General features: G+C 35.3%; 1 protein-coding gene and 1 long non-coding RNA gene across 4 annotated transcripts in view; one reads left to right on the top strand and one right to left on the bottom strand.

The window, feature by feature from the left end:
- LOC147011580 (adhesion G protein-coupled receptor G2-like) overlaps positions 1-22,984 on the bottom strand; it is a 65,337-nt gene that overhangs the window by 7,551 nt on the left and 34,802 nt on the right. For all 3 annotated transcript variants that reach the window (XM_085858342.1, XM_085858343.1, XM_085858344.1), the window contains exons 16-19: positions 9,409-9,565; positions 9,073-9,157; positions 7,836-7,952; positions 7,110-7,294 (exon numbers count right to left, since the gene is read on the bottom strand). In XM_085858342.1, coding sequence (XP_085714468.1) covers positions 7,110-7,294; positions 7,836-7,952; positions 9,073-9,157; positions 9,409-9,565 — 544 coding nt within the window. The remainder of the gene's footprint in view (positions 1-7,109; positions 7,295-7,835; positions 7,953-9,072; positions 9,158-9,408; positions 9,566-22,984) is intronic.
- On the top strand, positions 10,978-11,903 carry LOC147011581 (uncharacterized). Its single transcript, XR_015052010.1, has 3 exons — positions 10,978-11,081; positions 11,193-11,351; positions 11,656-11,903. It is a non-coding gene; the product is annotated as an uncharacterized LOC147011581 (long non-coding RNA).

The following is a 22,984-nucleotide window of genomic DNA, read 5'->3' as shown; positions in this document are numbered from 1 at the left end:
CATCCCACCCATCTTTACCACCATCCAACGCCTGTCTCACCTCCTCCCTAAATTTCACACAACAGTCTTCCTCTTTCAGCTTCCACCATCTGGTCCTTGGTTCAGGGCTCACTCTCTTCCTCAACCTCACCTCTAAAGTCATCCTACAGACCACCAATCGATGCTGTCGAGCTACACTCTCCCCTGCCACAACCTTACAGTCACTAATCTCTTTCAGGTTGCATCTCCTACTTAAGATGTAATCCACCTGTGCACACTTTCCTCCACTCTTGTATGTCACCCTGTGTTCCTCCTTCTTCTTGAAATACGTATTTACCACTGCCATTTCCATTCTTTTTGCAAGCTCTACCACCATTTGCCCTTCCACATTTCTCTTGTTGAGACCGTACCTCCCCATCACCTCCTCATCCTCTTTATTCCCTTCCCCACATGTCCATTAAAATCTGCTCCAATCACCACTCTTTCATCCTTGGATACACTCTCCACCACTTCATCTAACTCACTCCAGAAATCTTCTTTATACTCCATCTCACACCCATATGTGGGGCATATGCACTGATGACATTCATCATCACTTCACACTCATCACTCGGTCAGACACTCTCCTCACCTCCAATGCCCTCTTGACATAATCTTCCTTCAGGATTACCCAGACACCATTTCTCCTCCCATCCACACCATGGTAGAATAGTTTGAAACCACCTCCAATTGTCCTAGCCTTACTCCCCACCAACTTGGTCTCTTGTACGCACAGTATGACCACCTTTCTTCTCTCCATCATATCAGCCAACTCTCGCCCTTTGCCAGTCATCGTCCCAACATTCAGAGTTCCAACTCTCACCTCCACACTTCTACCCTTCCCCCTCTCCCACTGCCTCCAGACTCGCCTTCCCCGTCTCCTTCTCCTCCTTCGCCCAGCAGTAGCACAATTTCCACTGGTACCCTGCTGACCACCGGTACCGGTGGCGGTCGCAAAATAGCACTGATCTAAATAACTAAATATTGCGCCTGAAAATGTAATAACTCCAATCAAGTATGATGTGAGTGTTGGATTGATTATCACATTACATACATAAACAATCACCAATATTTGTTGACGTGTGTGTGTGTGTGTGTGTGTGTGTGTGTGTGTGTGTGTGTGTGTGTGTGTGTGTGTGTGTGTGTGTGTGTGTGTGTGTGTGTGTTGTCGGTTGCTATCTCCATTTGCGGGTTTCAGTAGGTGGAACAAAGTCCTCCCAGGACTCAAAGTATCCACCTTCACTTCAGTCAGGGATCATGGGTCATGGACCAAGCTGTTCAACTTTGTTGTTCTCAGAGTTTTGTTCCGAGGGCTGTTTTCAGGATCGTCACTGAACCCCCGGACTGACTCCAACTGTAGTTAGTTTGTGGTAATATTCCCGGGGGATGGTCTTCAAAATTTCAGTGAGGTCCTTCTTTATTATTCCTGTTGCTCCAATTATCACTGGTGGTGCAATTTGGATGCTCTTCAGCTTTCACAATCTCTTGATCTCATTTTTGAGGCCCTGGTATTTGGTCATTGTCTTGATTTCTGCATTATTTAAGCCAAAATCGCTGGGTACTGATATCTCAATCAGCAATGCTGTCTTTTCCTTTTTGTTCCTGAGAATGATGTTGGGTTGCAAGGCTTTGTTTTCTATGTTCACGCTTGATGGGATAATGATGTGCTTATTTTCAATGATAGCCATTGGTTCATGTTTCCATGGGTTTTATGAAACTGGGATATTGATTTTCTTTCACAGATATGCCAATGAATCACGTTGTATACTTTGTTTTGCTGTTGTGTGCAAAGTTGTTCTGATAATAGTTTTTTGCATCCCAAAAGCAGGTGACTAGTACTCTCTGTTTCTGTCTTGCAGAACCTACACTTGTCTGTCTGGCTCAGTCCCACCATCTTTTTAAATCCATTGGTGTAGTGTCCTTGATCTTGAGCATTTATTATTCGTTCCCCGTCACAGTTGAGCTGACCTCTTCGTAGCCATTCCATTGAATCTTATTTGTCGATCCCAACTCGGTCCAATTAATTTTTTCAATTTTACCTGCTCTTTTGTCATTCTCCCAGTTGTTGGTGTATATTTGTTGATATTTCATTTGATACAATTATTTTGCCCTTTTTTTTTGCAATCATTGGGGCTGTATTTGTTGCTGTTTCATTTTCCTGAGTTGTATCTTCTATTCGCACCTGTTATTAACGTCCGCCATCTTCGAAGATGGATGGAGGTTACTGTTTTCACCCCTTTCTGTTTGTTAAGTTGTCGAAGACAACTTCTGTCACTTTGTACAGTTAAGAGTTTGTTTGTTTGTTTGTGTGTGTGTTTGTCTGTCTGTGCATCGATTTTCTCAGCGGTCCTTGTGTATATGTCCACGAAACATTTTGACATGAAAGATAATCACCCAAGGACTGAACCTATAAATTTGGGTGAACCTGGATCAAATGATGACGTCACGAAAAATTCACAAAGTTTCAAAAAATCCCAATCATTTACATGGGACGAACTTTCAAAAAATCATTTCTCTGCCATTTCTTGTTCAATTGCTTAGATATTTAATGTGCTTATGTAGGGTCATAATATCTTTCACCCTGCCATGTTTCAACCGGATCGGATCCAGATTGTGACGTCACAAAATGTTTGAAATTTGCATTGAAAAGCCCATTTACATGACAAAAGAATTCTTAAAATTCGAAAGTTTTATATTTTTCGCTCAAACTTTTAGGGAATATAAAACATACGATTGGCCATTAGCTGACGTAATTTGATCAACTTCCGGTTTGTATTCTGGATCCCATCAGCAAAAATGTGTCATAATTTGGCCATTTTTGAAAGCGCGTATCTCCATCAATTTTTGTGATATGTGGCTCAAACTAGGTGAGAATGTAGTTCAGATATTACTCTTTCATGAGATATCCAGGCCTTCGTTGTGACTGTTCTGGTTCAATAGTTCACCTGACACCGAAAATTCGTCTATCGCGCTCAAGCGCCAATGGCACTATTCTGCAAACGTGATGTATTATTTTGCAGTGCAGGCCAGTTTTATTAACAATGAAAGGCCCTCCACATTGTACCAATCCATTATGACGTTACCATCACGCAGGTGTGTCAATTTTCCGTTTTCAGTAAGAATTTTGCTTGTTTTTATGCGGAGGAGGTGGAGGTGATGATGGAGTTTTTGACTTAAACCATTGACATCACATTCCACATTCGAATGTTGTTCATGATGGCAACTGACTGAACTGTAAATGCTGTTTCTTGTGCTGTATCCGTGTGACTGCAATGGAGTTATAATAAATTTTCAAACAACTTCGACAACTTCCTCACTCCATGAGTGATTCATTTGTTTGTTTGTTTGTTTGTTTGTGAACAGTATTACGGAAAAACTCCTCGACGGATTTCGCCGAAACTTGGTGGGGGGGGGGGTAGGTATCGTCCAAGGATCGTGCCATTAAATTTTGGACTTGGTCCCCCCCCCAAAAAAAAAATTGTAAGAGAAAAAATTTTTTTTTGCATTTCTACATGTTTTAAGTGATTTCCAATACCCCCCCAAAAATAATAGAGAATTTTTTTTTGCATTTCTACATGTTTTAAGTGATTTCCAACCCCCCCAAAAAATTGTTACCCCCCCCCAAAAAAATAGAGAATTTTTTTTTTTGCATTTCTACATGTTTTGTGTTTCCCAGCCCCTCCCAAAAAAATTGTTACCCCCCCAAAAAAAATTGTTGGAGAATTTTTTTTTTTTGCATTTCTACATGTTTTAAGTGATTTCCAACCCCCAAAATAAATTGTTACCCCCACCCAAAAAAAAAGAGAAAAAAATTTTTTTTTTGCATTTCTTCATGTTTTAAGTGATTTCCAACCCCCCAGCCCAAAAAAATTGTTTGAGAATTTTTTTTTTTTTGCATTTCTTCATGTTTTAAGTGATTTCCAACCCCCCCAAAAAAATTGTTACTCCCCCACAAAAAAATTGTAAGAGAAATTTTTTTTTTTGCATGTCTACATATTTTAAGTGATTTCCAACCCCCCGCCCCAAAAAAAATTGTTTGAGAAATTTTTTTTGAATTTTTACATGTTTTAAGTGATTTCCAACCCCCAAAAATTATTACCCCCCCCCCTAAAAAAAGAATTTTTTTTTTGCATTTCTACATGTTTGAAGTGATTTCCAACACCCCCCCCAAAAAAATTGTTACCCCCCCCAAAAAAAAATTGCTAGAGAAATTTTTTTTTTTTGCATTTCTACATATTTTAAGTGATTTCCAACCCCCGCCCCAAAAAAATTGCTTGAGAAATTTTTTTTTTTGAATTTTTACATGTTTTAAGTGATTTCCAACCCCCAAAAATTATTACCCCCCCTAAAAAAAAGAATTTTTTTGCATTTCTACATGTTTGAAGTGATTTCCAACACCCCCCAAAAAAAATTGTTACCCCCCAAAAAAAATTGTTTGAGAAATTTTTTTTATTTTTGCATTTTTACATGTTTTAAGTGATTTCCAACTCCGCCCCCCAAAAAAATGTTACCCTCCCCCCAAAAAGAAGAATTTTTTTTTTGCATTTCTACATGTTTTAAGTGATTTCCAACCCCCCCAAAAAAAATTGTTAGAGAATTTTTTTTGCATTTCTACATGTTTTAAGTGATTTCCAACCACCCCCAAAAAAATTGTTGGAGAATTTTTTTTTTTGCATTTCTAAATGTTTTAAGTGATTTCCAACCCCCCCAAAAGAAATTGTTACCCCCCCCAAAAAAATTGTTAGAGAAAAAAAAATTTTTTTTGCATGTCTACATATTTTAAGTGATTTCCACCCCCCCCCAAAAAAAATTGTTAGACAAAAATTTTTTTTTATTTGCATTTCTACATGTTTTAAGTGATTTCCAACCCCCCCAAAAAATTGTTACCCCACCCCAAAAAAATAGAGAAATTTTTTTGCATTTCTACATGTCTTAAGTGATTTCCAACCCCCCCCAAAAAAATTGTTACCCCCACCCCCAAAAAAGAGGATTTTTTTGCATTTCTACATGTTTTAAGTGATTTCCAACCCCCCAAAAAATTGTTACCCCCCAAAAAAAATTGTTAGAGAAAAAAATTATTTTTTTGCATTTCTACATATTTTAAGTGATTTCCAACCCCCCAAAAAAAATTGAGAAAAAATTATTTTTTGCATTTTTACATGTTTTAAGTGATTTTAAACCCCCCAAAAAATTGTTTTATAAATATAAATTTTTTATAAAATTTTTATAAATAATAGAATGATCATTGACTCCCAAAAAAGGAGGAAATTTTTTTTTGCATTTCTACGTTTTAAGTGATTTCCAACCCCCCCCCCCAAAAAAATTGTTACCCCACCAAAAAAAATTGTTCAAAAATTTTTTTTTTGCATTTCTACATGTTTTAAGTGATTTCCAACCGCCACCAAAAAAATTGTTACCCCCCACCCAAAAAAATTTAGAGAAATTTGTTTTTTGCATTTCTACATTTTAAGTGATTTCCACCCCCCCAAAAAAATTGTTACCCACACCCCCAAAAAATAGAGAATTTTTTTTTTGCATTTATACATATTTTATGTGATTTCCAGCCCCCCCCCCCAAAAAAATTGTTTGACAAAAAAAATTAATTTTTTTGCATTTTTACATGTTTTAAGTGATTTCCAACCCGCCCCCAAAAAAAAATTGTTACCCCTCCCAAAAAAGAATTTTTTTGCATTTCTACATGTTTTAAGTGATTTCCAACCCCCCCCCAAAAAATTGTGAGAGAAAAATTTTATTTGCAACTTTTCTTTCAACAAAATTTCGATTTTTTTTTTGCATTTTTACATGTGTTAAGTGATTTCCAAACCCCCCCCCCAAAAAAAAAATGTTGGAAAAAAGAACTATAACTCTGTCAGCACTGTTTACATCATATTTAATGAATAAGATATAAGGTTCACTTGAGTGACCCAGCAGTATTGGCGGCGGAGGTTTTGCACTCTCCCGAGTGCTCCCCCTCCAGTTGCAAATTTTTTTTGCAAGTTGAGTTAGGGATACTTTTTCAAGTTTTTTGTGTTCGTGCTTGTTTACAAATTGAATCCGATAGTCTTGAGCATTTCACATCCTCAGCTCATCCTACACTCGTTGCTCTGTGCACCTGGTTGAGTTCCATCAGGTCACTCCCTTCCTCTTTTCAGGTAAGTACATTCTCGGCATGCACTGGTAATTGTCGAACATTTTGAAGACCTGATGGGTAAGTAGTTTTCTTGTTTTGATGTCTCACTTATTGATTTCTGATTGGGGCCAGTTTTTTATTCAGCAGCTGTATTGGTGTGTGTGTGTGTGTGTGTGTGTGTGTGTGTGTGTGTGTGTGTGTGTGTGTGTGTGTGTGTGTGTGTATGTGTGTGTATATGTGTGTTTGTGTGTATCACTATTGGGGGGGGGGTGATGCAATCAGCCTACGGGTAATGTGCCAGTACATGTATAAGTACATCAATGTCTCCTACTGTTCTTGCCACACATGACATATGTTTAGATCAGGGGTCTCCAACGTTTTTGGGCGGAGGGCCACAAAACCAAAGTGGTGAGGGGCGGAGGGCCACACGCAAAAAAAAGGACCCTAAATCCCGAAAAAATATTTAATTAATATGTGGAAATTTAAACAAAAATTAGTGCTGAATATATTTTTCTTGCCAACTAATATGATAAATAAATAATCGTTTTCAAAAACACATGTCTAATATGAATCAAAATCATAATAAAAATTACAGAACGCTTTGATCATTGACCCTGACAAATTGGCAGTATCGTGGGCCGCATTGTAATGTAAACTTAATATGGCACCGCGGGCCGCATAAATCTGTCTAACGGGCCACATGTGGCCCACGGGACGCAGGTTGGAGACCCCTGGTTTAGATGCTCCACCATGAGCTTTAGATCACTGTACAGAAAAGTACAACTAACTAAGGTTAACTTGCATATCAGACCCTTCTGGATATTTACATGAGGGCGTTTCAAGTCATTATTGAAAAAAAGTGTTGTCAGAATGGATGTTTCGAGAGGGAAGTAGAATTGTAGAAGTAGAAGTGGGGAGTAAGGAAAGGTTGGTGAAGTGGAGGTCTCAATGGTTAGCTCACCCTGTAAACTATTGGATATAACAAACAGGTACATGAATGGAAGGTATGTTGGACCAAAGGCCACCAGGCCTAAAATCCAAGTGAGGCCCAGAAGGCTTGCTAGTGAACCAGCTGCTTGCAGACCACTGGGTGAGTGTCGACCCGTTGCTGGAGCTGGACCAGCGTTTGGAAAAGACCGACCAGACCTGCCGAGGAGAGATGAGGAATTTAAATAATGAAAAGATCTGATAGACTATTATTCCTCAATATGAATAAAATAGCTCCAAAGTGTAATTAATCTTTGTGTTCACTCGCAATAACTCAAAAGGTGGTCTGTCGTCATTGATTGAAACTGATGAGCATGAAATAATCTTTTGAAAATACGATGGAGGTACACATGTTCAATTGTGACTTGTGCAATGAGCTTCTGAGAACACATCACTCATGTCAGGTTTCAGAGTGGAGTTTACTAGGATTTCCTCCTTATACCCAATGGGACCTCTTCACCCTTATTGGTTGTCAATGTCATGTATTGCTTTATAAATAATAGAATGTTTATTTTGTTGTTGTTGTTGTTAAAGGAAAAGGTTGGAGGCCTTTCAACGATTTGAAATATATTATAATTTAGACTGGAGATGTCAAGTGTATCCACATATAACGGTAGAAAATTGCCCCAGCAACCTTTTAAAGAGTGTGCAGAAATGTCAACACAGTTAAAATAACTAAATGTGTTCAATTTGCATTTACCTTAAGTGTGCAAGTTGCATTAACACGAAAATGAAGACAAGTAGGTTCATCAGTAGAACTACAGCCAAGTAGGCGATAACAGTCAATCCCAAGGGCAGCCCGGGCCGAATCCAACAGCTGTGGATAGAGTAAGTCAACATGTGTCTCTTGGTATTCGTTTTTCAACATCATCTGATATATTGAAGTTTTGAGAGCTTAGCTTATGAATCAATTCTTAAAATAGGAGCCTTTTTGCTTTGTTCGGTGATTATGGGACAGTAAAACTTTGAGAGAGCATGGAAGGAGTGTTTTAGTTCAGCAGGAACTTTTTTCAGGGGTGACCTGATCCAAAATGCTTGGTGTTGGCTTAATGGTTCGGGTGGTGGGCTTGGGATCCGAGGATCCCGAGTTCAAATCCCTCTTGGCTGTTGAATTAATACCGGGTGAGGTTTACTCTGTCTGTCATCCTTCCGAGGTCAGTAAAATGAGTGTCAGCATGCTGGTATACTGTGACGGAGTGGCGACCCGTCCATGATTGTGCCCAATAGTCAAGGAGACTGCTTAGACAGCACTAACGCTCTGCACAGAGTATGGTCCCAATGGATGGATGGATGAATAGTACAAAATGATGTCAGTTGGTTGCCTTGGAACATAAACTATAAGCATGGAAAAGTTGGGCTTGCAAGATGTCTTAGAGGCATGTACACTCCCCTCTCTCTGAGCTGTCTCGCCTGCGTTCGAATCTTGACCCAGCTATAAACTGTTAACCTGGTGTTTCACAGGCAGGGTGATTCATCAACATGTGTGACGTCCCTCGGATCGACGTTAAACTGGGCGTCCCATCTGCCGGCATTAATTAGTGGACGTTAAAGACCCCACTGTCTTTCGAAGAGAAGTTGGTGAATTATCACCTAGACATTGAACAAATTACTAATTCCTGCCGTAACTACTGCTGGGAAGTCAATGGCAAACCACCCAGTATAGCCCTTGCCAAGAAACTGCTTGCGCAGCACCCACACTATGTAACAAAGTATAGTACATCAGAATCAGAAACGAAAGGTTAGAAGGTATGACGGAGAGAGGTTAAGAGATGTTATATGAACAGAAATTGTGAAAAGGAACTTTTAAAGAATATACACTCGAGCTAAAATAACAGTGTATTGTCATTACAGGACTGATACTAATTGCACAGCTGTAACTGAACACCAGTGAACGTTGTTAAATGAGATTAGGAAGATATATGTCTCGTTAAACATACAAGACTTCTCCATGTCCTTCATCAACAGCTTGGTAAGCATCAGCATCAATAATGAGCAGCAATCCAACAACCACCACGGGTAACCCTGGCCACAAACAGACCACAAGCACACTGAATATTCACAAGAATTATGCCGTCATTGGTTTTTCATCTCAAACTTCACCCACAAACATATCCTCCCAATTTTGCGACACTGGAACTTGAGAAGATAGAAAGTACCGCGATTGATGATTCCAACAGGAATATCAGCAACTACCATGGACCCGGCCACGACTGTAACGGGGCACCATGTTATTGCATCAGACCACGGATCATCGGGTTACGGGTGCTACATACCCCAACCTAGTGCTGCGGTTTTCATTAGGCGATGTGGGGTGTAGAAAAATACCCGTACAAGAGCAAGGTGCAAATGCAATGCCTCTAGACCCATCCAGGAAACAGATGAGAGCAACGAGTAATGCAGCAGAACTCCGACGGCCGTACACAACACGTGCTGCACACAAACATATGCAATGAAATCATCTTGTAAAATTTCTCATGATTCCTTTTTTATTGTAAAAATTCCTTTCTTATCCCATCAACGTTTCTGTGCAGTATAGTCCAGCAGCGTAGTCTGATATTTCAGATCAATTGTTCAAATTTGCATAAAAGCACCAAAATTGGTACATATGTTGACTAATGTATTCTGAACAATTCTGGATATGGAGCCACTCGAGATTGTGCCTTGGTCAGCCAAAGCTGTGCCTTGTTTGCCTTGGTTTGCTATACTTCGGTATTCATATTGCCAACACAGCTTTTAAAAAATGATCCAAAAATATATTATCTATCTATCTATGTATCTATCTATAGGTATACACACACACACACACACACACACACACACACACACACACACACACACACACACACACACACACGGTCAGCCAAAGCTGACCAAGGCACAATCTCGAGTGGCTCCATATCCAGAATTGCTCAGAATACATTAGTCAACATATGTACCAATTTTGGTGCTTTTATGCAAATTTGAACAATTGGTTTGCTATGCTGCAGTACTCGTATTGCCAACACAGCTTTTAAAAAATGATCCAAAAATATAATAATCAAACAACTGCCTACATAATTGATTTCGTGTAAGGTGTGCAAGGTAACCACTGGATGGAAGTGCGAGACTTGATGAGAGCAGTAGGGTGAATATACTGGTTCTGGCTCACTTTTCCCCATGTAAATGAATGGGGGATTTTCAGCGATTCCTATTTTTTTCCCTAAAAATAAACCCCCTTTTTATCCCAAGGTATATTTATTTGTCTCCCCTTTTAACCTGGAGGTTGAACCTCATTGAATTGAACACCTGGGGGTTGAACAGCTCACTCATTGAACCTATAAAGATTTGTTCATTCTCAAATTCCTTCAATAGTTTAATTTTCTTTGCACAATAATCCCCATCTAAAATATTGAAAAACAAAACATTTGAATCTTTATATTTTTTAAGATACCCCTTTTGTGCCATCACAAAATGATAAACTTCTCTTAATGATCTCATCTGGCCACCGCCCGAGTTGCAAATCATTTTTGTGTATAAACCACGCCATAAAAAAAGTTTTGTTTCAAATGTTTTCAGTTCATGCCGTGAAAATGAGGAAGTGTTTTTTTGACACGGTCGTGCTGTGAAAAGAAAAACAGGAACTATTCTGTGAGACAAGGTCTCGTGTTTATATTTTATCTCAGAACACGAACTGAAAACATTTGAATCAAAACCATTTTAGGGTATTTTAAGTACGTTTTGAAAATGATTCATATAATTTGAGAATATAATCGCCCAGTTATTTTCCAAGCTGCCTCACCCGGTGTCATTTCCTGTGGCCACACCCAATGATTAGGTAATTTCCTCGTCGTTGCCTTATAAGTAAGTGATTCGCCAGACAAAGTTTCTGCCAGACGGGATTTTCATTTTTACAACTGAGACATGAGCGATCTTTCTTCCGCGAACAAAACAGCTCAACACAAAGTTGGTAAGCCTGTGTATTGGTTCCTCTTTGAACGATGAAGCAATTGATTATAAATTAAATCGTGATAATTCTGATATATAAATATATATATATATATTTTTTTTTTCTTGGCAGGTCCTTGGAAGAAGAGCAGTTTACATATCACGACGAGGTGCATGAAATTAATGCTCTTATTGAAGAGGTCAATGATTTTAGAAGAGAATTGAAAAACATTTATAATGACTGGTACGAAGTCTTATCACGGCCTCTGATCTCGAATGAATTAAACCAATGGTGAGACACGTGTGTGTGTGTCTGTGTGTATATATATATATATATATATATATATATATATATATATATATATATATATATATATATATATATATATATATATGTGTGTGTGTGTGTGTGTGTGTGTGTGTGTGTGTGTGTGTGTGTGTGTGTGTGTGTGTGTGTGTGTGTGTGTGTGCGTGTGTGTGTCTCTTTCCCTGTCTGTTTATATCTCTCTCTGTCTGTCTTTCTACCTACCTCTCTCTGTCTGTCTCTCCATCTATACCCTTGACTTATTATTATTATTATTATTTTTTTTTTTCAGCTCGATCACACAACATAAGCAATCTGGTACAACACATGATTTTCTGGAGGTAAATGTTTCTGAATTATTATTTAGTTATTTTTTTTATTAATATCACTCTCTCTTTAGAATGTCGTCTTGTGTTGGTTGCATCATTAGTTTGGACGCGGTTTTGCCAGTACACTGGAATTCATTTTATTGGCCTTGAAAGGATGACAGGCTCCTGGTGTGTTAATTCAGTGGTCAACGAGGCTTGAACTTAGAACCAACAACAGGCTACTCATATTACCATGTAATTATCTTTATAAAACCTAATTATTATCCACTTTTTGTTTCAAAACAGAATATGGTGTCTGAGTTTCAAAATCACAAGACATCTGAAGAAGATTGCTGGGAAAGATTATACATTCTCGCAAATGAATATTTAATATTTTCAATTTTAATAAATTATATTTGTTTTGTTTACAATTACTTGATTTTAAATTTCAAGAGGAGGATCAAGACATGAAGGAGAGGGAGGGGTTGGGGGGGGTAGGTGCGCTCCCCCAACGACCCATCACCCCTCATCCCACCCCTCCCCTCCCCATGTGTGTGTGTGGGGAAGGGTGGGGGTGGGATGAGGGAGGTGGTGGGTCAAAGGTGGGGGCGCACAGGGGGGATGAGGGGGGTGGGGCTTGTGTGGGAGAGGTTTATGTGGGCGGGGTGTGTGTGGGTGGGGCTTGTGTGGGTGGGGCTTGTGTGGGTGGGGCTTGTGTGGGTGGGGTTTATGTGGGCGGGGTGTGTGTGGGTGGGGCTTGTGTGGGTGGGGCTTGTGTGTGTGGGGCTTGTGTGGGTGGGGCTTATGTGGGTGGAGTCAAAAAGGGGCAGAGTCAAAAAATTTCAATTTATCTTTGTCTTTTGTAATTCCTGTGAATAAAATGAACCTAAAATCTCTTCCCCTTCCAAATCATATATCTTATAAGTCCAAGGAACCGTATCTATTACATCAACAATTTAAAAAAGCTCGTTCGTCCATCGTTTAACATAACCCTTTTCAAAATGAGATTTCCACCTATATATTCTTACGATATCACCAACTTTGAACTTAGGTTTTCTGACATTAATCTCTTTTTCATATTTTAATTTTGTAAATGTTTCTGATGGTTTCATATTTGTTAACATGTGAATCGTGTCATTATACTTATCCACAATATCCTGAATAAAAGATGACCATTGTTGTGAACCGAGTTGTGTGAATTTTTTTATATAGTCTCTCTTTTAAGGTACGATTAAAACGTTCAACAACAACTGCCTTCCCTTCATTAAAGGTACTGTATAATGTAATACTGTTATTTTTTAGAAAATTCATAAATGTCTTGTTATAAAACCCTCTACCCTCATCAGTCCACAATTTTTTAGGTTTTCTCTTACTTTTATTAAAAATCTGTTGAAAGGCTAACATAAGAGTATTACCTGTTTTGTTTTTTAATGGTACAACCCATACGTATCTACTCCTCAAATCAATAATGGTTAAAGCATACTTGTACCCCTTATCATTATTGAGTTCAATCAAATCAGCAGACCAGATATAATCAACTTCCTTGGAATAAACTTTCCTTCTCTGAAACTTTGTGAATATTGGTTTATGTAATTCATCAGCTAATTGCTCTTCAGTCTTAATGACATCATTAGAACCTATAAGTTTTTTGAATTTCCAAGTCCAAGTTTCAATTTAGCACTGATCATCTTCTTCACAATGAACCGATCAACTTTTTCTCTCAAGGTTGGATTTTGTATCAGAGACAAATTATACAACATTTCTCTATCGGCTTCATGCTTTTCTTCCAACGTTGTGGTATTCCCATAATCAATATCGTGTCTCATGCACACTTCATAAAACTCTATTGATTGGTTTACTCCAGGATTTAGGATTGTCTGTCTCATCTAATCTTTTATCCAAGTTTTTGCCTGGACCACAGAAAGAATACCCTGGAAGATGTAATTCCCCTGGTATTCCAGTAGTTGTAAATTTACTTCCTGATAAAAACTTTTGTATATCTCCTCCTCGTTTGTGTTTGGAGATAAATTGATTTTTTTTTTGAACCACACACCAAACATATACCTTTTTGTATAACCCTGTTATTTTTACTTTTAATATATGAAATATTTTTAGTATTAGTTTTCTTTTTACATTTGAGACAATAACTCATTTATTTATGTGAAAAATTCCTGCAGAGTGCAAAAACCTTTTTAGTTTCCAACATGCACATTTGAATCTTAATTTTTAAAACATAAAGAATCCTTAGAAATGCCTTCACTCTCTCCTCCATTTATTTAAGAAAAAAAATAAAAATGAAAAACTTGAATTAAAATGAATATCTTGTCGATGTCAATATTCTTGTCGAAAGTATTGCAAATAGACTTGTCAATTCTTTGTTTTCCTCCTCGGTGGGTTGAGTTATTTTCTGTAATACCACCAATCTTTTTGTAATCTCACTGGTTTCCATATTTTGATATTTATTTTGTCTTGCTCTTTCCTCCCTCTCCTCCCTCTCTCTCTTCTCTTTTTCGTCTTTCTCTTTCTTCTCCCTCTCCTCCTTCTCCTTTTCCTCCTCTTCCCTCTCTTCTTCAACTCCTTCCTCATCCCTTATTATCCTTGAATCGCTTACACCCCATAGAATATCATACATATATTCATCAGGATTTCTTGTTATTCCTGTATCCAAAATAATTTTTTTTACAACAGGAAACCAATAAAATTTCTTTTGAATTTCTAAAAGAGCCTTACCTTTTCTTAACTTTATAATTTTTTAATTATTTAACATTTTCATTAAATCTAAAGTTGTCGGTTTATCAACATCAGCATAATGCCAATCTTTTATTGAAAATACCTCATTCTTATGTTGTAGAACATATTTATTAAAATACCGAATACCCTTTTCTTAAAGGTATGCTTGGACACAGAAATGATAATTTTCTTGAAGCATTCTTTCTAGCATTTATGTATTAGAAATATATGTTAGAATAATATTATGGCACGAAACACCTCCCCATCTTCCCAGAGTTAAATCATTTTGTATTTCCTTACTTATTATATATAATCCTGTTTTTTCTGTTTTCATGAGATAAACAAGGGCAAAACCATTATTATATTTACCCTTATTAAATTCTTTTATTTGTTGTTTACTAATCGTGGCCCCACAAAACTCATTCTCGATACCAAGTGGATAATATTCTTTGTTACGAGACTGATTTAATTGTTCCAGGTCTTCGAGGTTAATTTTAAATAACCAATTATACCCTAAATCATTCATATCATACCCCCATTGTTCTATTCTCATACAAACGATACGCCCTTCTTTATAAAAATTTATTTTAATTCGAACTGTGAATTCTGTATTACCTGGAGATAATATCAACACTTCTGTATCTTTGGAATACACGGCCGTTTTATTTAAAGATATATATTGTGATAAATCGCTTAATCTCACCAAGTCATTCGCGACAGTCGGGCTTGGATAATTTTTTAATTTATAAGCATTTTTCATGTTAATATTTTTGGTTATATTATATTTATGTCGTTCAGCCTGTGCCTTTGTGTAATAATTTGATAAATCAATATCCAGTTCTTGGGATACACCAAAGATAGAACCATCTTTACCAACATAAGTCATTTATATTAGATTAAAAATAATATCATAAAATTTTTTATTTTTGTTGAGTTGAAATAACACATATGGACATAATTGACCACAACACTTGGAATTTAATTCTTGGACTTGAAATGTTTGATAAACACCATTCTGTAAGAATTTTATGACTTCAATAGGTGGTGGAAGACCAAAACTATCAAAATAATATTTGTCTTGACTATTAAAAATACAAACCCAATGAGAACCGTTCCCATTATTATCTTCTAAGTTCATAATAATATTCTTTGTATGTTTCGGCACATTTGTTAATTCATCTCTCATACAAATAACCACATTATGAATTTTTAATTTCTTACAATATTTGACAAGTTGTAAATTTGATGTTATATTCTTTCCAAATTCTTTAAACCACTCATCAATGCTCATTTATTTATTAGAAAGATATAATCCATTACCTCTTTTTGTTAATTTTACACCTGCTTGTGCTATAGAAGAAAGCATATATCCAACTAACAATCTCGATTTATCAGGCAGACCTTCAAGTTTTTCAGCAAAATCTACAATTACACCACTTCCACTAATTTGTTTCTCCAACTCTTTGTTATGTCTTTCCAATTCTTTTTGAGCCTGAAGTTGAGCCTTCCTTTCGTTGGCAGTTTTCACCGCTGTTGAAATACCACCCGTCAATGCTCCAACCACACTTAAACCAGCAAATAAAGGAATTAGAAATGGGAGAAATCCTCCACTCGTCTCTCTTATTGAATATTTTTTCAACATTGGTTTTGTCATTTTAATTTTAAGTGAGCCAGTGTCATTCAAGATTTTAACCTGTTCTCTTGTGAGCAAAACATCAATTCTTACTGCTCCTTTTCTCTGAATTGTATTAATGTTAATCGTACAAGGCTTTTGATTTTGAACACAAGATGATAGTTAATGAAGATTGATTTGATTAACATATACCCCAGTTGGTACTTTGCCACTCATTTATTTAACAAAAAATTATGTGAGACTAATCATCACACCATTATCTGTATTAATCTGCAATTCTGTTTCTTCCAAAAGCAAACAATATGTATCAACTTCTTCACTCTCTCCTCTTTCAATGTATAGGGAAGTATCCACTCGATTAGACTTTATAGTTTCCTTTTGAGCGCTCAGGTCAAACGCATAGATTGTATACAAACTTTTAAATGCTGTCATATCCAAAATAGGTTCTTTATTTCCATTACTTTCACACACCTTTTGGTAAGACTTGTATGCTTCAGCAAAATCATTTTTTTCCCAATTAATTTCCAATCTATCTCGTGGATAAAATGTTCCATCTAGAGAAACGCGAAGTTGTTTCACCTTAGCATTACCACTCAATGCATTATTCTTATCAGTCGCAGTATCACCATCTGGCTTTTTAAAAATGATCCACAGATATCGTGGCTTTCCTTCCAGAACACCCAAATTCCACGTGTAAGTAGTTTGGTTGAGTTTAACGTGTTGACATCTTCTTTTGAGGTATGATACACTGAGTGGTTTCTGTGAGTTAAGTCTTCGATTCAACATCTCTTCTGTTTTAAGATTAGGAGTATATTCACTGATATACCAACTCATCTCCTCAATTACAAATTTATTCTGATCACCAAAAGCATTACCAACACCAAAAAGCAATCGATTTTCATTATCATTCCTTTGTAGTTGAAATCTAATTTTAAGACCATACAGAACTTTATCATGATCACAAAATCCAAATATACCTTTAAGAGGAACTGCCACAGTAAAACTATTTTCTGCTTTTGTATCATCATTATACGCTCCTTTCCTTTGAGTATATCCAGGGTCTGTGTTTGTTCCCGTTGACATATCAGGAATAAAACCTTCGACAGACCCCTTTCCCATTCTATCACTGAATGTATGGAGTGTAAATTTCATCATTTCAGATACAGCAGATATAATCAACCGCTTCAACTTCTTGTGTTGCAATATACAAACGCACACTATCAAACATTTTCCAGAAGAAATCATTTACAAGTGTAGCGTTTGTGTTATTCCCAGCTTTAGTGAATTTAAATTTACACAACAAGAAACTTTCGGAGAGATTCAAATGGGTTTGTTTATTATTTATTTCAAAACTTTTTGTACCATTCGTATTCCAGTCTGTTCCAGTTATTGCATTTACCTTGAAGTAATCTTCTTTTTTAGTGGAGTTTGAGATAATAATAGTATCATCCAAATCATAGATACTATCAATTGCTTCCATACTTGTATTTATTTAGGAAAAAAGATGTTAAAACTTTTGAAACCCTGATCCAAGTATTTGAATTATTTTCTGTCGTTCTTGGGGGGACAACTGAGTTTTGCCTTTCTTAATTTCTTTTATTGCTTGTAATTTATGAGATTCCTTCTGGGCATCTTTTATGCTCTTTACAACACCTGCTACATTTCCCACAGCAGAAGCAGTTGAACCAATTAGATCTTTATGTTTAAGAATAGTTGAACCAATACCCATGAGAGTATCAATTATCCCATCTCCTCTAAATTGATGTCCAACACCCCTTTGTCTCTTAGGTTTATAGTATCCTCTACCAAGATACATACCTTCACCCTTGTAGTATGGGGAAAGGAACATCCCATCCCCTGTAATTATTTTATATTTACCCAACTCGTGTTTCCTCACAATAACCATCGTATTTATTTATTGGAAAACTTCACGTAGGTGAATTCTGATGGATATAACTTCTCCATTAAAAGAAATCATACGATTATCTTGGTCGGTTATCCTAAAATTTACTCTGTGTATGCTTTTTCCTGACACAGGGAGATAAACTAATTTTTAGGTTCCATATTGAATTTATAACCAATTGGGGTTGAGTATGCGCTGAATGAAAATATTGTATTTGTTTTTTTTCCATCATTATAAGCACCATCAATCAAATCACAGTGAATTAACACCAAATTTATTCCTGAGGATATTTGAATGACATTATCACTGTAAAACATCCCATTAGTTTCAATCTTTTTTGAGGAGAAACCCAATAACTCTCTAAATGAATTATCAATTGTGAAATCAACCTTGTAGTTATTTTAAACTTTAATCGTTGATTTTGAAATATGTTTTTGAATGTCTATAACAATATTTTTTGGTTCATCACCCTGTTCTTTCATAAGACGAGCAATTTCGGAAGATATTTGAGAAATCTCATATGCTCCGGGTGAGACTGTTATCGTTTTATATCCACTTCCGGGATTATAACTAAACTTGTCATTTTTATCGGTTATATTAAATAAGGTATTATAAGTTTCCATGGACAATAAAGATGCCTCATATTCTTTTGTTGGGTCAAGTTGTAGTGGGTATGGGAATGAAGATGTGTGGTCGCTTGTTGTGAAATTGAAACTAAGGATTGTGCTTCTCATCTTATTTAATATGAGGTAAAATGTCTTTATATTGATTTTTATTAATTATTTTCATGTTCATCAACTGGTCTAAAATGGCTGATGCTTCATTAAAACAATTGTTATTTCCAGCCTTCTTACTACCTAACAACAATAACAGTCTATTAACTAATTGCGATGGGTCATTTGGAAGAAAACTAACACCTGAACCAAGGATACTTAAAGCCTGAATAATGTGTTTCTCCTTCTCATTCTTCCTACTTTTACCAGAAAGAATAACCCTATAATTTAGAGTGTTCAGCAGATCAATATATACTCTATCATCATTATTTTCCATATCCAATGGTTTATCAATATACTTTGATTCATCCCTCACAGTTGAACCTTGTCTTCCATCTTTTGTGAGAAGAAACATTAATCTCGGAGTTAGTTTAACAGGGGGTTGAGCAGAACCCAAGAACCTTCATTCATCATTAAATATCAATACCTTTTCTTGAACAAGATGAAATATTGCTGGTTGTTCTGTTGGAATGAGTCCTGCTTTGGTTTTTGAATCTGCTGAATATTCATTGTTTTGAAGAGCATTCACAATATAATCAGGGGGTTGATTAATCTCTTCCAGTTGTTGAAATAAACCTTCATCATCATATACCTTTAATTCTCCTAAATGCTCTAATTCTTCCTCCGTCATTTGATCAAAATCTTTTAACATTTGAAGTTTTTTAGGAGTATATTCTACTGTGGGAACTGTGGAAACATCTTTCATTTTTTCTTGGGAAGTTTTTAAAAGTGGTTTAAAAAATTTATCTTGTTTTCTTTCAAATGCTTCTTCGCCCGTTAGTTTCTGTCTGCGTTTCTTCTTTATGTCTTCCTGCTGTTTTACAACTTTTGAAACCAACTCTTGATGTTCCTTAAATCTTCTTGCTCTTTCTTTTGCATCCATTTATTTATTGTAAAATATAATTTAATGAATTGTAAAGATCAACAGGGAAATTTTCCTTTTCTTCATCATTCAAGTAGATGTGTTCAAATAAATCCTTTTCTTTAAATATTTCATCAAATTCTTTATTAAGATTAATGTGAGTTGTAATTTCTTCTTCACTAATACTTGCATCTCTGCTTTTCATACGTTTGCGTTGTTTCTTCATCAACATCAAAACCGAATGATAAAATCTTCACTCCGCTCAGATGTTTAATAATTTGTCTCGTTCCTTCTGGATTAGTTTCTAATATCCCAAGACCACCAGATTTTAGTTTCCTTAACTCACTCTTACAATGTGAATATTTTGTTGTACCAAGAGAAACCTCCTCAAATATTTGACCTTCATTCCTCAATCGCATATGTTCCTCCACTGAAATATAGTGATAATCTTCACCTTTTACTTCTCCAGGTCTTATTGCTCTAGTTGTTGTTGATACAATGCGTATCACGGGGTGTTTTTAAGTAAATTTACAATATTCTCATTTGTACTACACAAGAACCTTGATTTATGAAAGTTTTTTCCAGAAGCAGATTTACCCACAAGATTTACAATAATAGTTGTCATTTATATATGTAATTGTTTATAAAACAAAAAATATATCCCTTAATATCTCATCTTGTTTCACAACAATATATTTATATTTTTCAGTCGTGTGCTTCACGTAATCCTCAAATTTCTTTTTACTACATAATGTAGAACAATTATCTCTCCAAAAATTATTGATATCTATTGAATTTAACTTGAATAAAATAAAAGTATTAGCATTGTTTCTGATGGAACGACGAGGAAGTTGAAAGTACGATTGACTAAGATAAATACAATTACAAGAAGAATGTCTCCCTCTTGTGTAGTAGCTGTCCATTACCGTTTGGTTTCTCTCATAAACACAATCATCAAAGATAACGAGGTTCTTTTTTGATTTATCCAAATCTTGGGGAGACGGTATATCATCCGTATTATCACTAAGAATACAAGTTATCGGATTTGAATTCTTTTTACACCTCTGTGTATCACAAAATAGTTGAATTATATCTTCAATGTTATAATCATTTAGGTTTTTTTGACGTTTAAATAAACCGATTATATCTTCTTTTTGAAGACCAGCATTAAAACCTTGTGAGAGTAGTTGATACTCTGGTTGAAAACTCGACTTTGTGAAAATTATTAAATTATCATAATCTAAAAAGTTGGGAGTGAGGAGCATCTTTAAAAGTAAGCAGGTTTTTCCACATCCACTTGAACCAACTATGAGACATCTTAATGAATTTGGGAGATTTTTATGGTTGTTAAATTTTATCTTATTTTCCCAAATGGGTAAAAAAATCATTCATTTATATATTTGGAAAACAGGTTATTTAATTTATTATTAGCTTTTTTAGAAGCTCTATATTTTATCCTAAGTTCAGGTTTAATTTCAAGATAATCTATTATTTTATTTATACAATATCTTGTGTTGATATTTCCCTGAAAATTACATCCATGAATAATATATAACAACAATCCTTTGAATATTTCTCTTATATGTTCAGTTTCTTCCCTTGTAAGGAAAGGTGTGTTATCACCCTCATACTTTACATTCATTTCTCTAATCAATCTTGTAAAGTAATTCATTTTTGGTGTAAATCTAAAAGAATTATTTTCCTTTTTATATTTTTTATTATCATTAATTAGAAGATAATCACAGAATATAAATTGTTTATAGGCTTTTGACTCTGTGTTTAATCCCCGTCTTTCACACGCAGGACAATTCTCAAATTTGTCATATGGAGAATCAGGAAAGTCTAGCATATTTATAAAGTAAAACTTTACTTAAACTGAAATTCATCTATACTTTCAGTTGTATATTGACTCATATTTAATAATAGTACCATCGATATCGATATACTTTTTTTCATTATCAGATTCAACGACAACATTTTTTATATTAAAGGTAATTTTAAAATGATCGTTAACTACTATTGAACGAAATGTCATTTCACCTGATATATTAACATCCTTTATTTCATCAGGATTTACATCTTCAGGGTTGTTGAAAAAAATACAAATTTCTCCTTGCATATTACAGATGGTCTTATCTTTTCTTTCTAAAGCTTCATCCATAAGGTTTTTGTTTTTTGATACTTTTTCTTGTTTCATTGCTTTTTCTAGTTTTGAATATATTACCAGAAGGAGAGGAGAAACTTTTGTTAGAGATACTTTAATTGATGTTCTACCAGGTATACTAAAAGCCCTTCCACTGAAGGAAATTGAAGAACTCATATTATTTACCATAATTGTTTTTATCCAATAGTTGTTATATTTATCTTTGTTCAATTTTGCATCCTTGACATATTTCTCAGTATCTTTAACAAATGAAGAGATTGATTGAAACTTGTCTTTTGTGTCTTGAAACATTGTATTTATTAAGTGAAAAAGTTGGAGGATAAAATGGTTTTAAGCACAGATTCACCTGTAAAATAAACGAAATTTTCATCAAGAAAATTTTAGTTTAAGCAAAGATTTATTATATAAATATGGTGAATACAACATACTGCGATGTTTGTAATCACAAATATAAACATTATAGAAAACACCTCCGAACCAACAAACACACATTTAATCTATTTCATAAAATATCTCCTCTTGAGTTGGAAAGAAAACATTGTGATATCTGTTCAAAGGATGTTTTGAAGAGAAGTTATAATAAACATCTTCAATCACAAAAACACAAGAAAAATGAGTTTAAAGTAAAGGGAGACTATTATATTGAAAACACTGATGGGGCATTTAAAGGGCATATAAAAATAAGGATTTTTCAATTTGGAGAACCTGGTCCATCATCAATAGCTGAATCAATTGAAATAGTGAAACCCGATGTTGAAAAATTTATTAAAAAGACATTAAAAGAAATGAAAACTTTAAAGTTTTATATGGGAGTGAAAATGAATATGAAAAGACAAGATGAAGAACATACTCCTTATATGAGAACAGATCTTCATTTTATAACATCATTTCAAGATTTTTTGAATAGTGGGGTTTATGAAGAACTATCAAGACAAGAGGAGGATGTTGATAATACAGTGGTAGGAAGTGGATTCAATATTTTAAAAAATCATCTTTTTAGATATACACATTCTAAAATCAAACCCTCTTAAAGCTTCTTCTTATATTGAATTACCAAAAGAAATAAAACTAAAGAAGGCAGTTGTTAATATTAAGAACAATGATAATAAATGTTTTCTCTGGTCTGTTCTTGCTCACTTTCATCCACCAAAATGTAATTCAGAAAGAGTAAAACAATATATGAAATATGAGAATACCTTGAACATTAAAGATTTTAAATTCCCAATGCCACTAACAGATATTCCTAAA

The sequence above is a fragment of the Eptatretus burgeri genome, chromosome 15 (genome assembly GCF_056783735.1).
Source record: "Eptatretus burgeri isolate ZD-2024b chromosome 15, Ebu_testis_v1, whole genome shotgun sequence".
In the NCBI taxonomy this organism is placed as follows: domain Eukaryota; kingdom Metazoa; phylum Chordata; class Myxini; order Myxiniformes; family Myxinidae; genus Eptatretus; species Eptatretus burgeri.
The sequence above is the reverse complement of the archived record's forward strand: the minus strand, read 5'-3'. Positions and strand labels throughout refer to the sequence as shown.